The sequence below is a fragment of the Ciconia boyciana genome, chromosome 2 (assembly GCF_034638445.1).
Source record: "Ciconia boyciana chromosome 2, ASM3463844v1, whole genome shotgun sequence".
NCBI lineage: Eukaryota > Metazoa > Chordata > Aves > Ciconiiformes > Ciconiidae > Ciconia > Ciconia boyciana.
The window spans coordinates 165,952,623-165,970,140 of record NC_132935.1 but is presented as its reverse complement, the minus strand read 5'-3'; the positions used below and the strand labels follow the sequence as shown (position 1 = coordinate 165,970,140).

Below are 17,518 nucleotides of genomic sequence, written 5' to 3'. Positions count from 1 at the left end.
GAAAGGAGGGGGGAAGCGGCGGAGCTCCCCTCGGTGCCACCGCAGTCACGAACCGAGGCAAAAAACCCCCACAAAGCTGCACCACGACGACTCCCGCCTTTATTTTTTTTTTCGTTTCCCGCCTTTATTTTTTATTTTTTTTTAATTTTATTTCAGAGCCTCACTTCTTCCAGAACTTCTTGTAGGTGCCCAGGTCGATGCCCTCAAAGGTCTCCTCCGTCCCGGCCTTCGGTTTGCTGGGGAACTGCCTCCGCAGCCGGGCCTTGCGCTCCGCCTCGGGCAGCGTGCTGCTGTCCAGGGGCAGCTGAGGGGGATGGCGTGAGACCCCCCCCGGGGCCTCGCCTCACCCCCAGCCCGCCCCCCGCCACCTCCCGCCTTACCATGAGGATCCTCTTCGGCTCTTTGTAGCGGAGGCGGACGGTGGAGCCGTCGGTCTTGACCAGGAGGACGGGGTAGAGCCGGCCGTAGAGCTGCCTGTGGAGGTGGGAGACGGAGGCGCGGTTGGAGTTGCTGCGGCTGGAGGCGGCGAGCAGCGGCAGCAGCCTGGGGATGGCGTCGAGGCGCAGGGCGCTGGTGGGAAGGCGAAGGGGAGCGGAGTCAGCCAGCGTGGCGAGAGGTCACCACGGCGGGTTAAACGATGGAGGACGTGAACCTCCGTCGCCTCACGAAACCCAGCCCCACCGAGGCTCACGCTGAAGAAGGACCCGGCCCCTCTCCCGGGGGATTACCGCCACCGCCGCCATGCTCACCTCAGTGCCCGACTCGCGGCCGCCATCCCGGTGCAGGCGAGCGAGGCCGGATCCTCCACGTAGGCCCCCGGCCGCTGGAGTGGGAGGTGAGGCAGCCTCCTGGGGACACCCTGGGGGGACAAGGAGCTCTGCTGGGGCAGCTGTGGGGTGACAGCCCCGCGTCCCCATCACGGTGTGGTCCCCCAGGTCCCCTCCCCGTCATGCATCACCCCCTGGATGGCTCCCCCCGCCATGGCTCTCCCCGCCCCTGCCATGGGTCAGCCCCCACCATGCCCCCCCCCCCCGCCCCTGTCATGGTTCGGCCCCATAATGCCCCCCCCACCGCCCCACCCCGGCCATGGTTCAGCCCCACGATGGCTTCCCCCACCCCATCCCAATGTGGTTCGGCCCAAGCCAGCCACCCTCCCGCCCCACAATGGTTCAGCCCAGGATAGCCCCCCCTCCGGCGGCTCTCCCTACCGCGCTGTGGTTCGGTCCAACGCGCCCCCCTCATCATGGTTCATCCCGTCCCGTCACGGCCCGGCCCCAAGCTGCCCCCCAGCCCCCCCAAGCTGCCACCCCCGCACCCCCAGCCGCCACCATGGGTCGGCCCCAGGCTCCCCGCAGGCCCGCCATGCCCCCGCACTGCTCGGTCCCGGCGCCCCCCTCACTGACCGCTCCCCCCGCCCGCCCCGCGCTGGTGGTCTGCCCCTCCGCTCACGTGACCGCACCCTCCGGCGCGCGGCGCTCCTCTTCCCCCCGCCCCCTCCGCCTGACGTCAGGGTGCGCGGCGGCGGCGGCGCGGGGGCTGCTGGGAAGGATCCCCCCTCCCCTCCCCTCCCCTCACCCATGAGCTGGCGGCGGCTGCGCGGTGCCATCGCCCGGGCGGCGGGTGAGCGCGGCGGGGCCGGGGGCCCGTCCTGGGGGTGCGGAGCTCCCGCCCTCCCTGAGGGGCCCGTCCGGACTGGGGGTGGGTCGAGGTGGCCGGGGGGTGACGCCCGGCCGGCCCCGGGGCGATGGGCGCCGGCCTCCGGGCGGCTGAGCCCCTCACAAGGGTCCTCGGCTGAGGGGGCCCAGCCGGCCCCGCGGTGCTGCTCCCGCCGCCGCGGCTCCTGGCTGAGGGGGGCTGGCCCCTAGCTGGCCTGGGGATGATGAGCTTCCCCCCTCGCCCCCTCTCAGTGCCCGCCTGTGCTGCTCTGTCCACGCAGGACGGCCGTGGGTGCGGGCGGTGGGACAGGCTTGAACCCCGTCGGGCTGCCGGCCAGCCCTGCCGGGCTTTCTCCGGGCTGGCGTTGTCCCCGACCTTCCAGCCACGCCGGGTCCCCATAGCTGCGCTGCTTGGGGGTGGCTCTGAGGTGTCCCCGTCCCCCCTCCCCGGTTAGATAAGCCAAACGGGGGGTTTGCAGGCTGAATCGGTTGGGTTTTGTGGGTACCGTGCAAGACGGTGAGGTAAGACAGGAGTTTTGGGGTAAGCACCCTTCAGGTATCCAAAAATAAAGCTCTGTGGTGAAACACAATGCACGTGAGGGGAAGCGGATGGCAAAACCACACCTGTCTGAGCTTCACCTCTGTAGACATTTACGCAGCTGGGTAAACTGGCTCAAACCAGTTGGTTGGTTAAACTGGTCCCGTTTTGTGGTAGGATGAGGTCTTGGACTGACTCCTGGTCTCATCTGTGGCCTGGACCTAGATGATTTCTGGAGTAACCTTGAGCAAGCGGTTCTTGTTCCTCCTGCTGCACCATTGCTCCCCGCAAAGCGAGCAACATGAAGCGGTGCAGCCAGCGGAGGGACTAATTAGCACTTTGTAGATAATTGTTTCCAGGATAAAGGTGGCTGAGTGGTCCCACCAGCTCTAGGTACCGCAGTGGGGATGCTCTCCTCCTGTTTCAGTACTGCAAATAATTCTCTATTTAAGTTGTTGGGGCAGAACCTCTGAGTCCAGCTGTACTGCACGGTCTCTGCCTGCTGAGAAACTGCAAATGAAGCCCCGGAGCTTTCACCCACCCGTTCCCCCAGTGAATGAGCGTGGGTCTGGGACCGTGGCTGTTGGAGCAACCGGTGCCATCTGACTGGCCAAGGGGACATCCTGCCCTTAGGGCTGCTCGCACACGAGACACGGAGCGTTCGCCTGCTCTCAGATAATATTAAACCTTGTTGTGTTATTGTAGCTGGGCGAGGTTTTCAGAAAGTGTCCCAAAACTTAGAAAGGTGGGAGTTGCAGCTTTATAACGAACCTGCTAAAAATAGGGAATGGGATTATAATCCTAATCCAGGAGACCTTTCTTGGGCCTCCAGGGAAACTGTCCTTTAATCTTCTTTTCTACTTCGCAAGGGGGCTTTACCTTCTCTTTAAAGCCTCTCTGCTAATCAGCATTAATTTTGTTTAACTCTTGTGATGTCTGTCCTTTGCTTTACTGGTTGCATTGCCACCTCCCAGTTAAAATCCAGGGTGAGTTTAGCAGGCGGGAGCAGACCGAGGAACGCTCCTCTCCCTAGTGACAACCTCCTGCGTCCTTCTTTGGTGACCACCTTGTCTTTTTGCAGCCCAGTGGGGTCTCTGTGGCCGTTTGTCCTCAGTCCCAGGTGTGGCACCCCCCAAATACAAGGATCTTTATTAAATAGCCCTGCTGCTCTCTTGCTGATCGCCTCCAGCCCGCTGTGGTTTTGGTGATATGTGGTGGTTAGGCTGGATCCAAAACGGTTTTAGGAGTAACCCAGTGGAGGTCAGGGACCCTCTGTGCTAGATAGTTGCAGATTGGCTGCTCTGAAAATGCCGAAATCTGAGCAAAGGGGGGAAAAAAATTGAGCTTCTGCTCAAAATAAGCGTGTACCTGTAATGTTACTGCTGCAAACAGCTTGACAATGTGCTGTGCAGATGCCTTACTGGGCCGGGAACCAAACAGGAGATTTAAAAAGCCCTGTATACACCAGATCGGGTTTCTCAGGCTTTTTTGGGCACTTTACTTGTGGTTTTTGAGGGCTTCAGGCTGCCAGAGAGAGAGAAGCTGTGTTTGACAGGACTGGGGGAGCAGAGAAGCCTGGGGAGGGCAGTAATGCTGGTGTGCAGACCGGCTCGTCCTTATGAGCGATTTCTCAGGGTCAGGGCGCATGTTTAACCAAATCTGAGGGTGGAGGAGAAGGCACCTGCTCCCACGTCTGCGCTGCTCACGTCTCGAGACAGAGATTGTCTCTTCTGTTCACGCTCCCAGGACGTCTTCATCCTTCACCTGTCCGGCCCTGAGCCGCTGTCCCCAAAATCCCTCACCGTGCCAGGTGGTGAGCGCCTTCCAAAAATGCTCCGTGGGGGCTGGTTTTGCTCTGGGCTGACACAGATTCCCAGTTTGCCAGCCGGGAGTTTGCCGTCTGCCACCCACAACAGCACAGCCCCTTCATCTGGCAGTGGAAATGGCTTTTTTCCCCTCTAAATTACGTCTTGTTTTCCTCTGCAGATCTGCAGTGAAAGGGAAGGGATACATTTGGAGGGAGGCAAGAGGAAGCACCTGTAAGTCTCTTGGTTTATTTTTTAGCCCATTTCCCAAAGAAGTGAGATCTGTGATCGCAACCCATGTGTCTTTTCTCACTTTATTTCTGAGTATTTTTGGGGAAAAAAGCGAGTAAGGTAAAGGAGAGCATCTCCATCTTCCCCTGACACCCCACCGATGCTCTTTCAGGTAGAAAAGCAGCACCAGCAGACAGGCAGGGTGGCACAGACCCTGCAGGGTCCCACCATGGAGGTGCTGGGACATGCTATTTGGAGACTTGGGTTCAGATCTGCGTGGGCAAGAGAAGGATTTTCCGTGTTGCTTTCACGATGGATAAGTAGCCTAATCGTTGACCTGAGGCAAAGCAGTGGCTGGAGGCAACAGCCATGCAGAGTTCAGTCCAAAAGGAGAGAGGCGTTGTCTGCGGAAGGTGAAATCCTGGCTAAAACCAAGACCGAGTGATTTTTCTAGAAGAGTTGCCTCAACCACACAACTGTTGGCTGTGCGAGTGTAGCAGCTTTATATCCTGGGTTTTATGCTCGATGTGCATTGATGCTATCTAAGAGCCCATCTGTTCTTGGTGTCTGTGGGCATCACTACTTGATCGCCAGCTAAAAACACACTACGTTTGAGAAGGAGGGTGGGCTGGAGACCTCCTGAGGCCCCCTCCAACCTGAACGAGCTGGTGGTCTCGCCCGGGAGACCACACCTCCCTCTGACCCACAGATAGCAGCTCTTCCCTGCGTGACTGTGGGGAACGTGTGATCCGTGAGGTTACGTGCGGAGACAGGGACAGTTTTGCTGTTTGCTGAAGTGCCGGGCCAGCACGCGCCGGCACCCATCAGCCCGTTAGCAGCGTTTGACTGTGGCTTTACCAGCTGGGAGAGCAGGGAGCGGAGAAGAAACCACAAGAGGAGATTAAAGACCAGCAAGCGGTTTTCATTGGCCATCTTAAAATTGCAGCTCGGTAATTAAGGCTTTAGGCAGCTCACAAATAGCCCAGCTTTCTGCTGGCTCGCTCGTATTGCAAGCCTGTCGCTGCTGTGAGGAGCTGAACTTTATACCTTGGCTGAAAGGGAGTAAAAGCAAAAGGTAAGGATGTGTTTGAGCCTGCTCCCAGCCAGCGCTCTGCCCATTCCTCTTATCCCTTCCCAGTTTGCCTGGGGTTGAATGAAATGATTGTAAGTGATTTGGGCAGCTTTAAATTCCCCTTTTCCTATCGGTGCCTCCTAAAGGGCGGATGAAATTTTGAGGGGGGAGAGAGGAAAGCTCTTTTCCCTCTAGCTGGGATGTGAGCGTCCTGGCTGGGATCTGCAGGCAGGGACCGGGACTTGTGCGTCCAGAGCAGTTCTTGTTGACCCAGCCAGATCGCGGTGGAGGGGAAGCTGTGAAACACCCGGACGGAGTCCGTGCTGCCATCCAGATGTCACGTGCGGGGGGTTTTGGTGGTGGCTGAGGAAAGCGGTGTGTGATGAAGGAGCATCGTTCGGGAGCAGACGTGTGGCGAAGTGCGCTGGGATGACTGGAGGGCGATGAACTTTGCGTAGCTCCTCTTTTCTCTTCTGGAGTGTTTCGCAAGCAGCGGTTAGGGCTCACCCGTTTTATTTATGTGGGCGAGAGGAACTGGCAGGGGCAGAAGAGAGGGAGATGCTTTGGACAACTCGGCAAGGGCCCCTCTGCTTCCTTGCTGCAAGCACTGAATAGCATTTCGCTGGTGAGGAGGTGCAGGAGGGTGTGCTTTCCTCTTTTGGTGTTGAACATTTAGGCAAAATCTGTGATATTTGGAAATTATCAAAGCTCAAGGGCTAAGGGAAAGGTAGGACAGGTCCCCAGAAGGACTTCCTAGAGTTTGTTCGGCCTCGTTGTGGGTTTTTTTGGATGATGGAGCCTAATCCAGCAACGTGGCTATGCACATACGATGGGACTGGTCCTCTGAGGTCCCCGGAGAACCTCTGATCTGGCAGATCTCTGGGGCTGCAGCACCTGGAGGACACTAACAGCAAAAAAAAAAAAGACCGTTTCATTTTGGACAGTGATTGAATGTGTGTGGTTTTATGCCCATGTTAGCTGCTGCTGGCATCCCATCCATTCATACAGGCTTGGATTAACTCTGCTCAGATGAGTACAAAGCATCCTCAGGGAACGGAGGGAAAACTCGTGTAATTTTCTAGCTGTCGTGCTGCCTGATAGGTGCCTGCGTGATCGCAGAGCTGTGCAGGAGGGATTTGGGGATGAGGAGGTATCCGGCTCACATGGGCTTGGGGTCAGGGAGGCAGCACGGCTAGATTAGCCTGCTGCACGATCCACAGCTGATTTTGTAAGAGAGGGCATTTGGCTTAAGGCTGTTTAAAAAGTGATTTGTAAGGTCGGGGTGACATTGCAATGATCTAACTTAAAATGGAAAGGCCTTATACTGTCTGTCAGCTGATTGCTCCTGAGGCCACACCCAGCAGATGAGGTTAAAAAAAATGCATTTCCAGGGGCTTTACTGCTTGCAGAAATTAATTGTTTTTAAATAGGAAAAACAGGCTCATTTGATTTTTCCCACTCTCGTCATCACCTCTGGTTTAGAAGCTGCTGAATTGCTGTTGATGGATGAGGGTCCCCAGCGGTACCCCCTGCGCTGTTGTACAGGATTTTCTTTATTCATATGTTGATAATTAACCTTTCTTCCTCCCCAGAGAGGCAGGCACATGAAAACACCCAGTTTTTCTTTCTGTCTGAAGAAACAACTGCAGAAAGGTCTGTGTGGCCCCAGGCTGCCTTTTTTATTCCTGTACCAGGAAGCAAACCCTTCTCTCTTGCCACGAGATACCTTGAGCTGGAGTTAGTGCTCCAGGAAATATGGAAATAAACCCCAAAGCATACTCGTGTCCCAGATCACGCCCATGTTCAGACTGCTGTTGCAAGGCTTTGGGGTTTAGTGGTGGAGGATGCACTGGGCTTCTGGGTCTAGGCTTCAGTACGTTGTCTGCTTATGGTAAAAGGCTTTGTGTGTGGGTATTTATCCCAGGACTGATAGGAAATATTTAACTCTCCATCATAGGCTCGTAGTTTGTACTTAGGAGGTGTAGTGATCTCACGGGCATCCCATCCCTTCGCTCGGAGCTGCATATGTGTAACGCTGGCCGATTTCTGCCCTTTTTTTCTTGCCAGCATCTCCTGCAAACACTCCTTGAGGCCTCTCCCCGTGAGAGGGAAGCAGCTGTGACTGTGCCTCTATTAGTAAGGACAGGTATTAAGCTGCCATTGCCCAGTGTGTGTGGATGTCCCATGATGTTTCCAGATGCCACCAGACACAGACAGCATTTTCCTCCTGTTAGAGAAAGTTTTCCCTAGGATTTGGGTCCCAGAGGGACCCAACCCTGGTGACAGAGAACAGAGCTAGGACAGAGCTGGCTTGAATTATCCCAGTTTAGTGGCAGCTGGAGCCCAGTTTCCTCCTCTTCTTTGGGTTATGTCCTATGAGTTTAACCTCAGTCCCTTGAGAACGAGTGTTCACGCTGCAGTGATACATGTCCTTTTTTTGTCCAAGGTATTTACTCTCCAGGTAAGAATTGGGGCCAGCAGCAAAGCAAGGTGAAGTTATCCTGCAGCATTGCTGGTGGCCTCCGTTATCTGCTATCCAAAACGACATCCAAGTCCTCAGGGCTCCCAGCCCGGATCTTTAGCGGCAGTACAGAGGTGGCAGTTCCCACTGTCTGCAGCCAGTTTGCTAATTTAATAGTTCTTTGATTTTCCCTGGTATTTGCTGCACTCTCAGTTAGTTCCTTTCAGCTCTGCCCTTGTGATTTCTCATCATTTCAGATTTGCCTGCAGAAACTTGCACCCGAGGGTAAAGGATAGATGCTGTTTTGTGGGGCCAAGCACCCCTGGGAATCCATAGCTGTGTTTTTTCATGGGTGTTTCTAACCAGACATGTACTTTTCCGTCTAGCCATGCAGGGACCAAGACCAGTGGTTCTGAGTGGCCCATCGGGTGCAGGGAAGAGCACTTTGTTAAAGAAATTGCTTAAAGATTACGAGAACATCTTCGGCTTCAGTGTCTCCCGTGAGTATCCGTATGTCTCTGGGGAAGGGCAGTGGAGGAGTTCAGGGCCGCTAGCCCAGAGCCTGCTTATGTAGCTGTATTCATGTCCCAAATAATGGGCTTCCATGGCTTGCCTGTGTCCTAGTCTGTCTGTGGGTTCTTTGGGATGTTTGAATAAGTCAGGACACCTTTTACTACTAGTATTGAGTGACAAGTCTAAGATTTGTCTGGAATAGCACCCTTTCCAGGTCTGGTGACTCCCCACACCTCTAAACACAGCTCAGAGACCTGATGAGATTTTTCTGAGTGATTCTTGACTCTGAAAGTAACAAAATCCCCCCACACCTCTACTTCAAAAGCCAATTCTTTTCATCCACCTGGATTTTAATAGCCGTGGGGCTGCACACCAGAGTCTCAGATTTAAAATTAAGAGTTTCATGAAGCCCATCTCATTACTGGGTCAGTCAGTGAAACAGTTCACCCCCTCACCTGTGTACGTTCCTCCTCCTGCCATTGCTCTGGTGGTTTGTTGACTTTTTCTATGTCGGTCACTAAGTGCTGGCCAAGGGTCCTTTTTTTTTCTACCTGGGATGGTTCCCCATAATGTGAAAATAACCCCTGGCTGGCCAGCTCAGTCCACTCATGCCTTGCTGCAGGCAGTGCTGAAGTCCTCCTGCGTCCACAACAGAGTAAGTGCAGGGAATTTTCTTCAGGCAGCTTGCCTGTTGCAATACTAATTTTGTTTGCTTTTTCTTGAGTGACACCTTAAAGGTTACCCTGAGAGTCTGGGCTGTGTCCACAGCTCATTTGCCTGATTTTTCCCTGGAGCTCTGCAAGGTGTTTTTAAGTACCTTACCAAAATGTTTTTTACTGTCCTAACACTGCAAGTGAAATCCTTGCTTTGAGATCTGCGAGATCCCCATTCATTCCACCATGAAAGAGCAAATACTGGATGTTTAAACATTTAATGTTACTGGAGAGGAAAAAACTTAACATTTTCTTTCCTTTTGCGTGTTTTGTCCTATGCTCTGGATTCAACTGAATCTCTCGTCTCACTCCAAACTAAATCTTATCATTTTCCCCAACGTTGCATCTTGGTAGATATTTTTTTCCTAAATCTCCATAGGCCGCTTAGACCTTGGCAACTGGTGCTTTTTAAAAACTTACAGGTGATGAGAGCCTTATTGCATTAGGTTAACTCCTGCTGGTCCTAAATAAAATAATCAGCGTTGCCCTCCATGATGACCATCAGCTCCTTTTTGGTTTGCAGAGCATGTGCTTAAAATAATACTAGTTTGAATGACTTCCAACAGGGTTCAAAGACTGTCTGATTTATTCACCTACCTCATGCAGGAGTTTGTCCTTATTCGTTAAATCTGGCTTTTTTAAGCACCTGTGTAGGTGCTACGTGATCTTTTAAAATGAAGATAACTCTGCGAAGTAGGGCACCGCTAATTCCCCTGAACTGAGGCAGAGGTCCAAATAACATGTCTAGGATTACACAGGAAAGCTGTAGCAGAGCTGAAAACTAAGCCCAGCCTGGTAAGACCCACACTCACCGCTCAGCCCCTAACAGTCTTAATTGATTGTTTTCAGATTATCTAGGATTCTTTTGTGAAAGGCCAATCCTGCATGTTGTTGTGTGTTACACTAGCTGATTCCGGAAGCTTTGATCATTTTAAATAGGGGATCAGCTTACTATGTGATTGGGTTAATCTGCTGCATACGTGCTTTTATTTCTTCGATACTATTACTTCCTTGGGTGATCTGCAAAATTTACAAGGCTGGTTTTTGCTTACAGATACCACAAGGCAGCCAAGACCCGGAGAAGTAAATGGCAAAGGTGAGTGTCTTGCAGGTGGGCCTGTCTCACCGGACTCGGCAAATAATTCCTCTGAAAAATTTTAAGTTTTTATGTGAAGTGCATGCACGAATCCCCACTAGCGGATAAGTTAGTTCTACATTTATGTTTATAGGGTGCATTTCCTTAGGCAGACATTCAGTAATGATATTATTTGAGAGTGTGTATGTATATGTGTGTATAAATATGTATACATACACACACTGCTGTTCTTCATCTCAGTGGCAGTGAGACCACAGCCGTTTACTGCTGTTCTGCAGCATGTGCCGTGCGTTGGAGAGAAGGTAATGAAGAGGGATGGACTTGGCACAACAAACCCAAAATTTAATTAAGCGGTGAAATGTTAACAGAGGCAGAGCACGTGCTGCCAGTTTTCTTTTCTAGACGCTGTCTCTGTGACTCGCTGGCCGAGGCTTTCGAAGCGGGGCTCTCCGTTTAAGTGCCCTGGTCCATACTTGGTTATTGAGTGTCTTGGTTTTCCGAAGTGCCAGGTAGCTCTGGTGAAGTACCTCAAATGTGAGCTGCTTTAGAAAATGCAACTGCTTAATGAGATGCTTTTTTCTGTATTAATGGGTTGTGTGCAGCTGGCCAGCTGCTTTTCTATTTTCTAGTTTGTTTGCATATTTCAGAAAGAATCAAACAAGGTTTGCACTTAATTTCCGACGGCAGCTTTCACTCTGAAGTGAAAGGGAGGAATTTTAACAAAAGATAGAGAAACATTCCTTTTTAGTTCGTTTGGTTTTGATGATCCCTTTTATCTCCTCTCTCTCTCTCTCTCTCTCTCTCTCTCGTCCCGTTCTAATCTTTAATCATAAATGCTTTCAAATTAAGGGCTTTGGCAGTCCTGGTGTAATGTGTTCCACCCCTGAGGGGAGTTTCCCAGTGCACCAGAAAGGGGAAAGGGTATGAGAAGGGGGGTACAGCAGCATGTCTGGCCACACAGAAAGCTCCACAGCATTTTGAGCAGGTGTCGGGGCAGTTGGTGTGGAGAGGGGATGCTGTATACAGTAATTAGGCAGTAGATATCTGCAGTCTGCCAGCGTTGTCCAAAGCAGATTTTAAGGTGCTTCTCCCCTAAGCACCCATGGGTGTCATTTTGACCATGAACTTTACCTTCAAAGCTGTTAATTTCTGGCTATTTTTCCTGTTTTCCCTATCCAGATTACCACTTTGTGACCAGAGAGGAAATGCAGAAAGAAATTGATGCTGGTGAATTCATTGAGCACGCAGAGTTCTCCGGAAATATGTACGGGACGAGGTATGCAGTTCAGACGCTGTCGCTGCTGAACCAGGTGGTGCCAGGACCTGAGATGATGAAGGAAAAAAATGTTTTAACTTAAACAACGCTGTTTTCCCCCAAACACGCAGATTCTTACCGTAAGCAAAGCCTTTCATTTTGATAGCGGGGTCCTTGTCAGCTTTATTAAGATGGCAAAATTAACTCTTGCAGAGAGTTAGCTCATCATAATGAAATCATCGTTGTGTTACAAGATTGTCTATAGCCTCCAGTGTTTGAGGGCTGCTGAAGTAGTTCATATGCTTAACACTTTTCTTGCACAAGGGTGATTTTCACAGACTATTTGCGCTCCTTAATATTTTCCAAGTGCTTGCAAAGGGTAGTCATCAGAATAGAGACTTACTCTCATTATCCCTGCGTTGCCTAATGGTCTGGATACGATGAATTCAGGAGCAGAAGCAATATCTGTATTGGCTGTTGTGAAACAAGTATGCGTGCTGCTTTGATAAAGTGGCTGCTTACGAACAGATAAATTGCATGGCACCCTTAACTGGGGTTAAAGAGTTAGGTGGATTTTAAAATAGCATTGCCCTGGGCGTTGGAGCTGATGATCAATAAAACATTAAGCTGCAATGTTAATTAGAAGTCAGATATCTTATATAATTATTGTGAGGAAATTGTGGCACTATAGTAAAGGACCTGCTAAAGTGGAAAGTTAAATGTTTCCTGAGATATTTAATTAGTCGTATTAAAGAAACTTGCCCGAAACGCTTTTCAGGAAGACTTACATTTCTTAAAGAGCTGAATGTGCTTTTTTGAGGACTTTTTGGAGATGGCAAAGTTAGCTTCTGAGGATGGTTTCCTTACGGGAGGTGCCAACAGAAGGCCCCCAGACCGAACGTGCTCTGTACAGCTCTGAAGGAACAGTTGGTGATTTTGCATTTCAGTAACGTAGCTGTTTTAATGTGACATGCACAGGCGTCACTGCTGTCACCACAGCTAAGGGCAGCCTCGCAGGGGTCTGGCCATGCTCCCTCTGAGGCTGATGGAGAAGCACAATCCCCTGCCCTGGCCTTGATACTTCCAGTGTTGCTGGTTTGGCAAGAGAAGCGAAACCTGACAGCTCATCTTCCAAATACCCAGCATCAAGGAGAAGCCAAGTTCATGCTCCTTAATCCCTGGCTTCATCCTGCATAGGACAGGCTTCCTTCCTTCACACGTGTCCTGCTTAATCCGTCCGGCTGCAGCGTGGAGGAGACAGCTGCTTTCTGATGCCTGATACGTAGGCGGAGTTGATTGTGGTGCCTTTTCCTCAGGGTGGGTGTGAGAAGACATCTCTCCTCAGCCAATTTCCTTGAAATTTGCAGGAATTTGATACTTTAACCAAATTAAATGACGTGCTTGGGTTTGTTTCCGAGGTGCTTTTCTCCCTGGCCCTCACTTTCATCTTTGGTGCCCTCTGCATATTCACGCTGCCTGTGCTCTGCCTGTGGTGGTGGGCATGCAGGGTGGGAGGCTGAAATTAACCTAAAGCATCTCAGCCATAAAGACCAGTTTGCAAACAAAATAAATACAGAAACTCTCCAAACCTCTGTTTCCTCTACAGGTACCTAAGGATGTTTCTAATCAGGTGTGTGATAAAATGGAGTCCCTCATGCTTATCAGAATAGCTGACGTTTTCGCCTATCCTTTCTGCTTCCTAAATCTCATCAGCTAGTAATAATGAAAAACTAAAAATTAATTGTTTAATTTTAGAGCCCGGAAAGGGCCCTGTCTGTGGGATAGCACTGAGTCCTGCCCACAGAAACCAGAGATTCTTTGAAGCTGCCTTAAATTAGAGGCTGAGATCAGAGTGCAGGCATGGGTTCTCTTTTTCAGGGCTCTGAGAGCTGCTGGCTTTTTGTAGATGGGTTGTAGCAGGAGCTAGTTGATATCTGGTGATACCAGATGAAGCCTGTGGCTTTCACAAGGCAAACCAAGGCATTTTGGGGACTTCTTGTGGATTTGCGGTGGACGGTGCTGAGATTTGGGCTCTTGCTGCTGCCCACCGAGGCAAGCAGCAAACCTCTGTATTTGTATAGGGTACAGTGCTGGTCTCGCAGCTTCGCTTCAGCTTTCTCCTTCCTGTTGGGGTTTGTGACTTGTGTTGTGGGACTCCCAGGTCAGGAGGAAAGTCACCAGCCACCTCCATCGTCCTGCGTGACCCCATCATGGCAGCGTCTCTGCAGGCAGCAGACCCTGCTGCTCTGACCACACCAGCTGCAGGACCCCAAGGCTTGCCTGTCTGCCTGCTCTTCTGCACCGTCTGGCATGAGGAGCTCACAGCACCGCTGTATTGGACTGCTCCGTTGCTCATCTCTGTTCACTGGGGCTTTTCTGGGCTTGCAGGCTCCCATAAATCTTTACAGCTTTCCCCATCTCGGATCTGCTCCCTGTTCCTCCGAGAGGCACCTTCTGCTTGCACTGCCTCTGTCCTCTCCAGCTGTGTTTGCAACGAGCTGTCATGTAGCTGTGGTACCCATGGGTTCAGGATTCTGTGTCGGCGCTGTCACGTCTTCCTCTGCACACCCTGCCAACAGCAGTGCCGTGGCCGCAAGCAGCTGCTGCGTGACACCCGTGGGTGCTTTCCCTCTGTGTCGGTGAAGACCCTGCCTTCCCCGTCTGGCACAGCCAGGAGCAGGGCTGGTGAGAGCTGTGGGAGGAGGGCTGGGGGTCCTGAATCCTGTTTCACTGGAGCTGTGACTCCCCTTTCCTGGGGTATAAGACAACACAAGAGCATTTGTTTAAGGGAGTCTTGTTTTCAGCATGTCTTTGCAGAGGGTACCAGGGAGCAAACTTTGGTGGTGCAGGGTGACAAGGTGAGGTCCAAAGAGGTGCCCTGGATATGGGCAGGGAATTGAGCAAGTTGGAGGCTGGCTGTAGGGCAGCGTTTTCTCTTAATTTCTGCTTCCATTGCATGACCTCCTGACTTCATGACCTCAAAACATGCAGTGCCACCTCTGAGTTCCTGGCAGGGCTTCTCTCCGCACTGTCCATCATGCCACAGAGCCCTGGCCTGAAGGAGAATCTGTGCCCAGCACTGTGCAAATACTGACTGAAAAGTCTCCCAAGAGGGCTGCTACCCAGTAACTAGTCCAGGTACTTCCAGTGCACCAGGAGAGGGTTGGTGTTGCTGCTTTTCAAGGGAGAATTGTAGGTGTTCAGGAACAAGCTCGAGGCAATTCCCCCGTGTTGGGGAAGAGATACCATCTTTAATGACATGCAAGAACCACCACTTAAAAAATATTTTCTTAATTGTGCATCTTGCGACCCAGGCAGGAGCATCCATCTCCATCAAGCATCCTTCAGGAGAGCACACGGGTACAGAAATCGGTGGGTCTCTGGAGAAGGAAAGATCTCGGTGTTTTTGCCCTTTGGTGAAGGTTGCTCCTGTGTTTGTTGAAGGCAGGAGCTTTATGGACCATACCTGATCCACACTGCTTGTGGGCTAGTTGCACATTATCCATTTCCACACCTTCCGTCGTGGTTTTGCCAGGCTCTCTAGCAGGAGACAGCAGGTCCCTGCTCCACCCCAGGGACCCAGAGGATACTGGGGGAAAGAGAAACTGTTTAGCAAGAGCAGAGCAGGCTCTCTCTTCTCTCCTGCCACAATTTGGGCACAGGAGAGCCCTGCAAGGTGAAGGCCTGCTACTGGAGGGGGATACACCAAACCCCCACTGCTATGGCTGAACACTCTGACCCCTTCCCTCTTTGCTCTGTCCCCAGTAAAGGTGCAGTGCAGGCTGTTCAGGCCCAGAACCAGATCTGCGTCCTTGACATTGACATCCAGGGCGTGAAGAACATCAAGAGGACAGACCTGAACCCCATCTACATCTCCGTGCAGCCTCCGTCCATAGACATCTTGGTGAGCGACCGCCTTCCTTTGCCGTTAGGCAGTTAGAGGTAATCAGCGTCTTGCTCTGAAGCGATGGGGTTTCCCCCCTCATTGATTCATCTGTACTCTAAGGGCCATAGAATAGGGTGGGAGGACGTTTCTGAGCACACTGTTACCTCTGCCCAGTCTAACTCCCCAACCTCTGGCTCACAGGGATAAATCTTCCTGTGCCCTGTTTTTTTTAGTCCCTCCTGTACAGTTTCCACACCTCAGTGTGTGTACCTGCGTTGGGTTATAGACTCTGTTGCAGCATGGCGAGCCTTTAAAGGCATTACTTGTGCTTATGCTGGGGAGAGGAGGAGATTTTTGTGCTGAGATGTGCCTCCAGATATTAAAGTTAAACCGAGGGAGGCTGGTTCTCTGCAGCGCTGGAAATCCTATACCACTCTGGTCTTAGGGGGCCCTATATAATATCGTAGTGTGCTCCTGGGAGAAGCGAAATCACTCTCATGGTTCAGGGAGAGATGCAGACACACAGATGCAACTTGCTGAAGCCATGCAAGGAGTATGTGGCAGAGAAGCCCATGACTCGGCTCTCCCCTCTTGCTCTCAGTAGATCAGGCAGTCTACCTAGTCTGAGTCTGTGTTTCTCATGGAGTTTGTGGAGGAGGAAGCCAACAGCACCAGGTGCCAGAGCCCAGCAGAGAGATTTCATCTCCCAGCAGTACCTGCAAAAAAACCCCCAAAAAACAGGGAGGGGGAAAAAGAGACTGGGAACCTGAGCTCTGGGTAGGAGATCTTCAGTCCAAACCCAGCTTGGCCACTGGTTTGCTCTGGGCTGTGAATGGGGCCCCTCACCCTTTGCAGAGTATTATCTCACGTGCCTGTGGTCACTGGCAGTAGCAAATGGCAGACAGCACTGGCTTGTGAGGTGGGTGGTGGTTTCTGCGTGCAGCATTTGGAACACGCATTTCTCCAATATGTTTGTCATTGGATTTAGGAAAAAAGACTACGTGACCGAAAGACTGAGACAGAAGAAAGTTTACTGAAGCGTTTGACTGCAGCCCGCGTAGATTTGGAACTTAGTAAGTCCAGGGGTCTTCGAGTGATGTGCGCAGGGAGAGGGGATGTGTTGGTGATTTGGGAGCTGTTTTTTGCATGAACATCTGACGTGTGTTCTCCAAGGAGTGCTGGCAGGGCTTGGACATTAGCTGAGTTTGATCAAAGCACCATACTGCATCGTTTCCCGCTGCAGTTCCTTGTGGGCGCTTGGCAGAGAAGCGCATTATCAGTGGCTGAAATAATAATATTAAAATGCCACAGGAACTCAGGTCATGCACGAGGGATGACGCAGGGACTGAACATGTTCTTCTCTAACTCCTCTGTCCTCATCTCCTTCCCTAGGTAAAGAGCCTGGCCTGTTTGACTTGGTCATTATTAATGATGATTTAGAAAAAGCCTATTCCGAATTGAAGGAGATACTCCTGGAGGTGAGTTGTTTGGGGCTTTTCTGCCTCGCTCCGCAGGCAGGCATGACATGTGGGCTGAGCAGGTGAGGGTCTGTCTATAGGCAGACACAGAAACGTGACCTCATACCCACACTTGATCTGTTTAGAGCTGCTGAGTGACATAGTTGAGTAGAGATCGCGTATATGAGTGGGGATGGATCAGTGGCCTAAGAGTGGGAAACGGATCCAGCACGATACTGGGTTAGGGGCAAAATAAACGTACATCCCTGGACAGTATGGAAGGGGGGGTGCTCTTTCTGAAGAGCCTCCAAGTCAAACCTTGCCTTGTCCCTAAAGGCTCATGTGTAAATTCTGGGCTTGGTCCTGTGATGCTGTGGAGCTGGTCTGAGGAGATGAATGCTCGTGGTCTCCAGAGCTGTGAAACTGAGTTGTTCCCAAAGAGCGGCAGATGCTCAGTTGTTTTCCTGATCTCCTTGCAGGAAATCAAGAAGACCCAAGAATCCAGGAAGTCCTGAGCTGAGCCTGCTTGGACGTTTTAACTTTGCACATCATTCCCAAAGCACGCCACACCATTTTATTCCGAGAGACATTCCCTTTAGGCTGATCCTCCTCCCAAGTTACTCTAGGATGTTTCTATTAAAAGAAAAGAAAATGAAACCCGGTCACGCTTGTGTTTGTTTGCCACACACTCGGCGTGGGCTCTCCCAGGTTGGTACCTCAGGCGGATGCTTTGGAAGCGATTGCACGGCATCTGCTGCCGAAGGGCAGAGCCGTTCTGCGAGGTTGTAGAGCAGCTATCTGGGCAGCTGCAGCCCTGGCACGTGGCTTAAGATCCC

The 17,518-nt window shown here is 51.7% G+C and overlaps 2 protein-coding genes across 3 annotated transcripts; one reads left to right on the top strand and one right to left on the bottom strand.

Annotated features, from left to right (window-relative positions):
- Positions 1 to 87: 87 nt before the first annotated feature.
- Positions 88 to 1,532, bottom strand: MRPL55 (mitochondrial ribosomal protein L55). Its single transcript, XM_072854873.1, has 4 exons — positions 1,460 to 1,532; positions 750 to 859; positions 381 to 570; positions 88 to 304 (listed from the first exon to the last, which is right to left on the bottom strand). Exons 2-4 carry the CDS (start codon positions 773 to 775, stop codon positions 161 to 163), a joined length of 360 nt encoding a protein of 119 aa, XP_072710974.1. The 5' UTR covers positions 776 to 859; positions 1,460 to 1,532; the 3' UTR covers positions 88 to 160.
- On the top strand, positions 1,501 to 17,339 carry GUK1 (guanylate kinase 1). Of its 2 annotated transcripts, XM_072854872.1 has the most exons (9): positions 1,529 to 1,620; positions 4,180 to 4,232; positions 8,149 to 8,262; positions 10,043 to 10,084; positions 11,264 to 11,360; positions 15,105 to 15,243; positions 16,214 to 16,298; positions 16,618 to 16,703; positions 17,162 to 17,339. In XM_072854872.1, the coding sequence occupies exons 3-9, from the start codon at positions 8,151 to 8,153 to the stop codon at positions 17,195 to 17,197; spliced, it is 597 nt and encodes a 198-aa protein (XP_072710973.1). In that variant the 5' UTR covers positions 1,529 to 1,620; positions 4,180 to 4,232; positions 8,149 to 8,150; the 3' UTR covers positions 17,198 to 17,339. The 2 variants fall into 2 exon arrangements, with proteins under 2 accessions (XP_072710972.1, XP_072710973.1); XM_072854871.1 differs by lacking the exon at positions 4,180 to 4,232 and having other exon boundaries at positions 1,501 to 1,620.
- Positions 17,340 to 17,518: the final 179 nt, after the last annotated feature.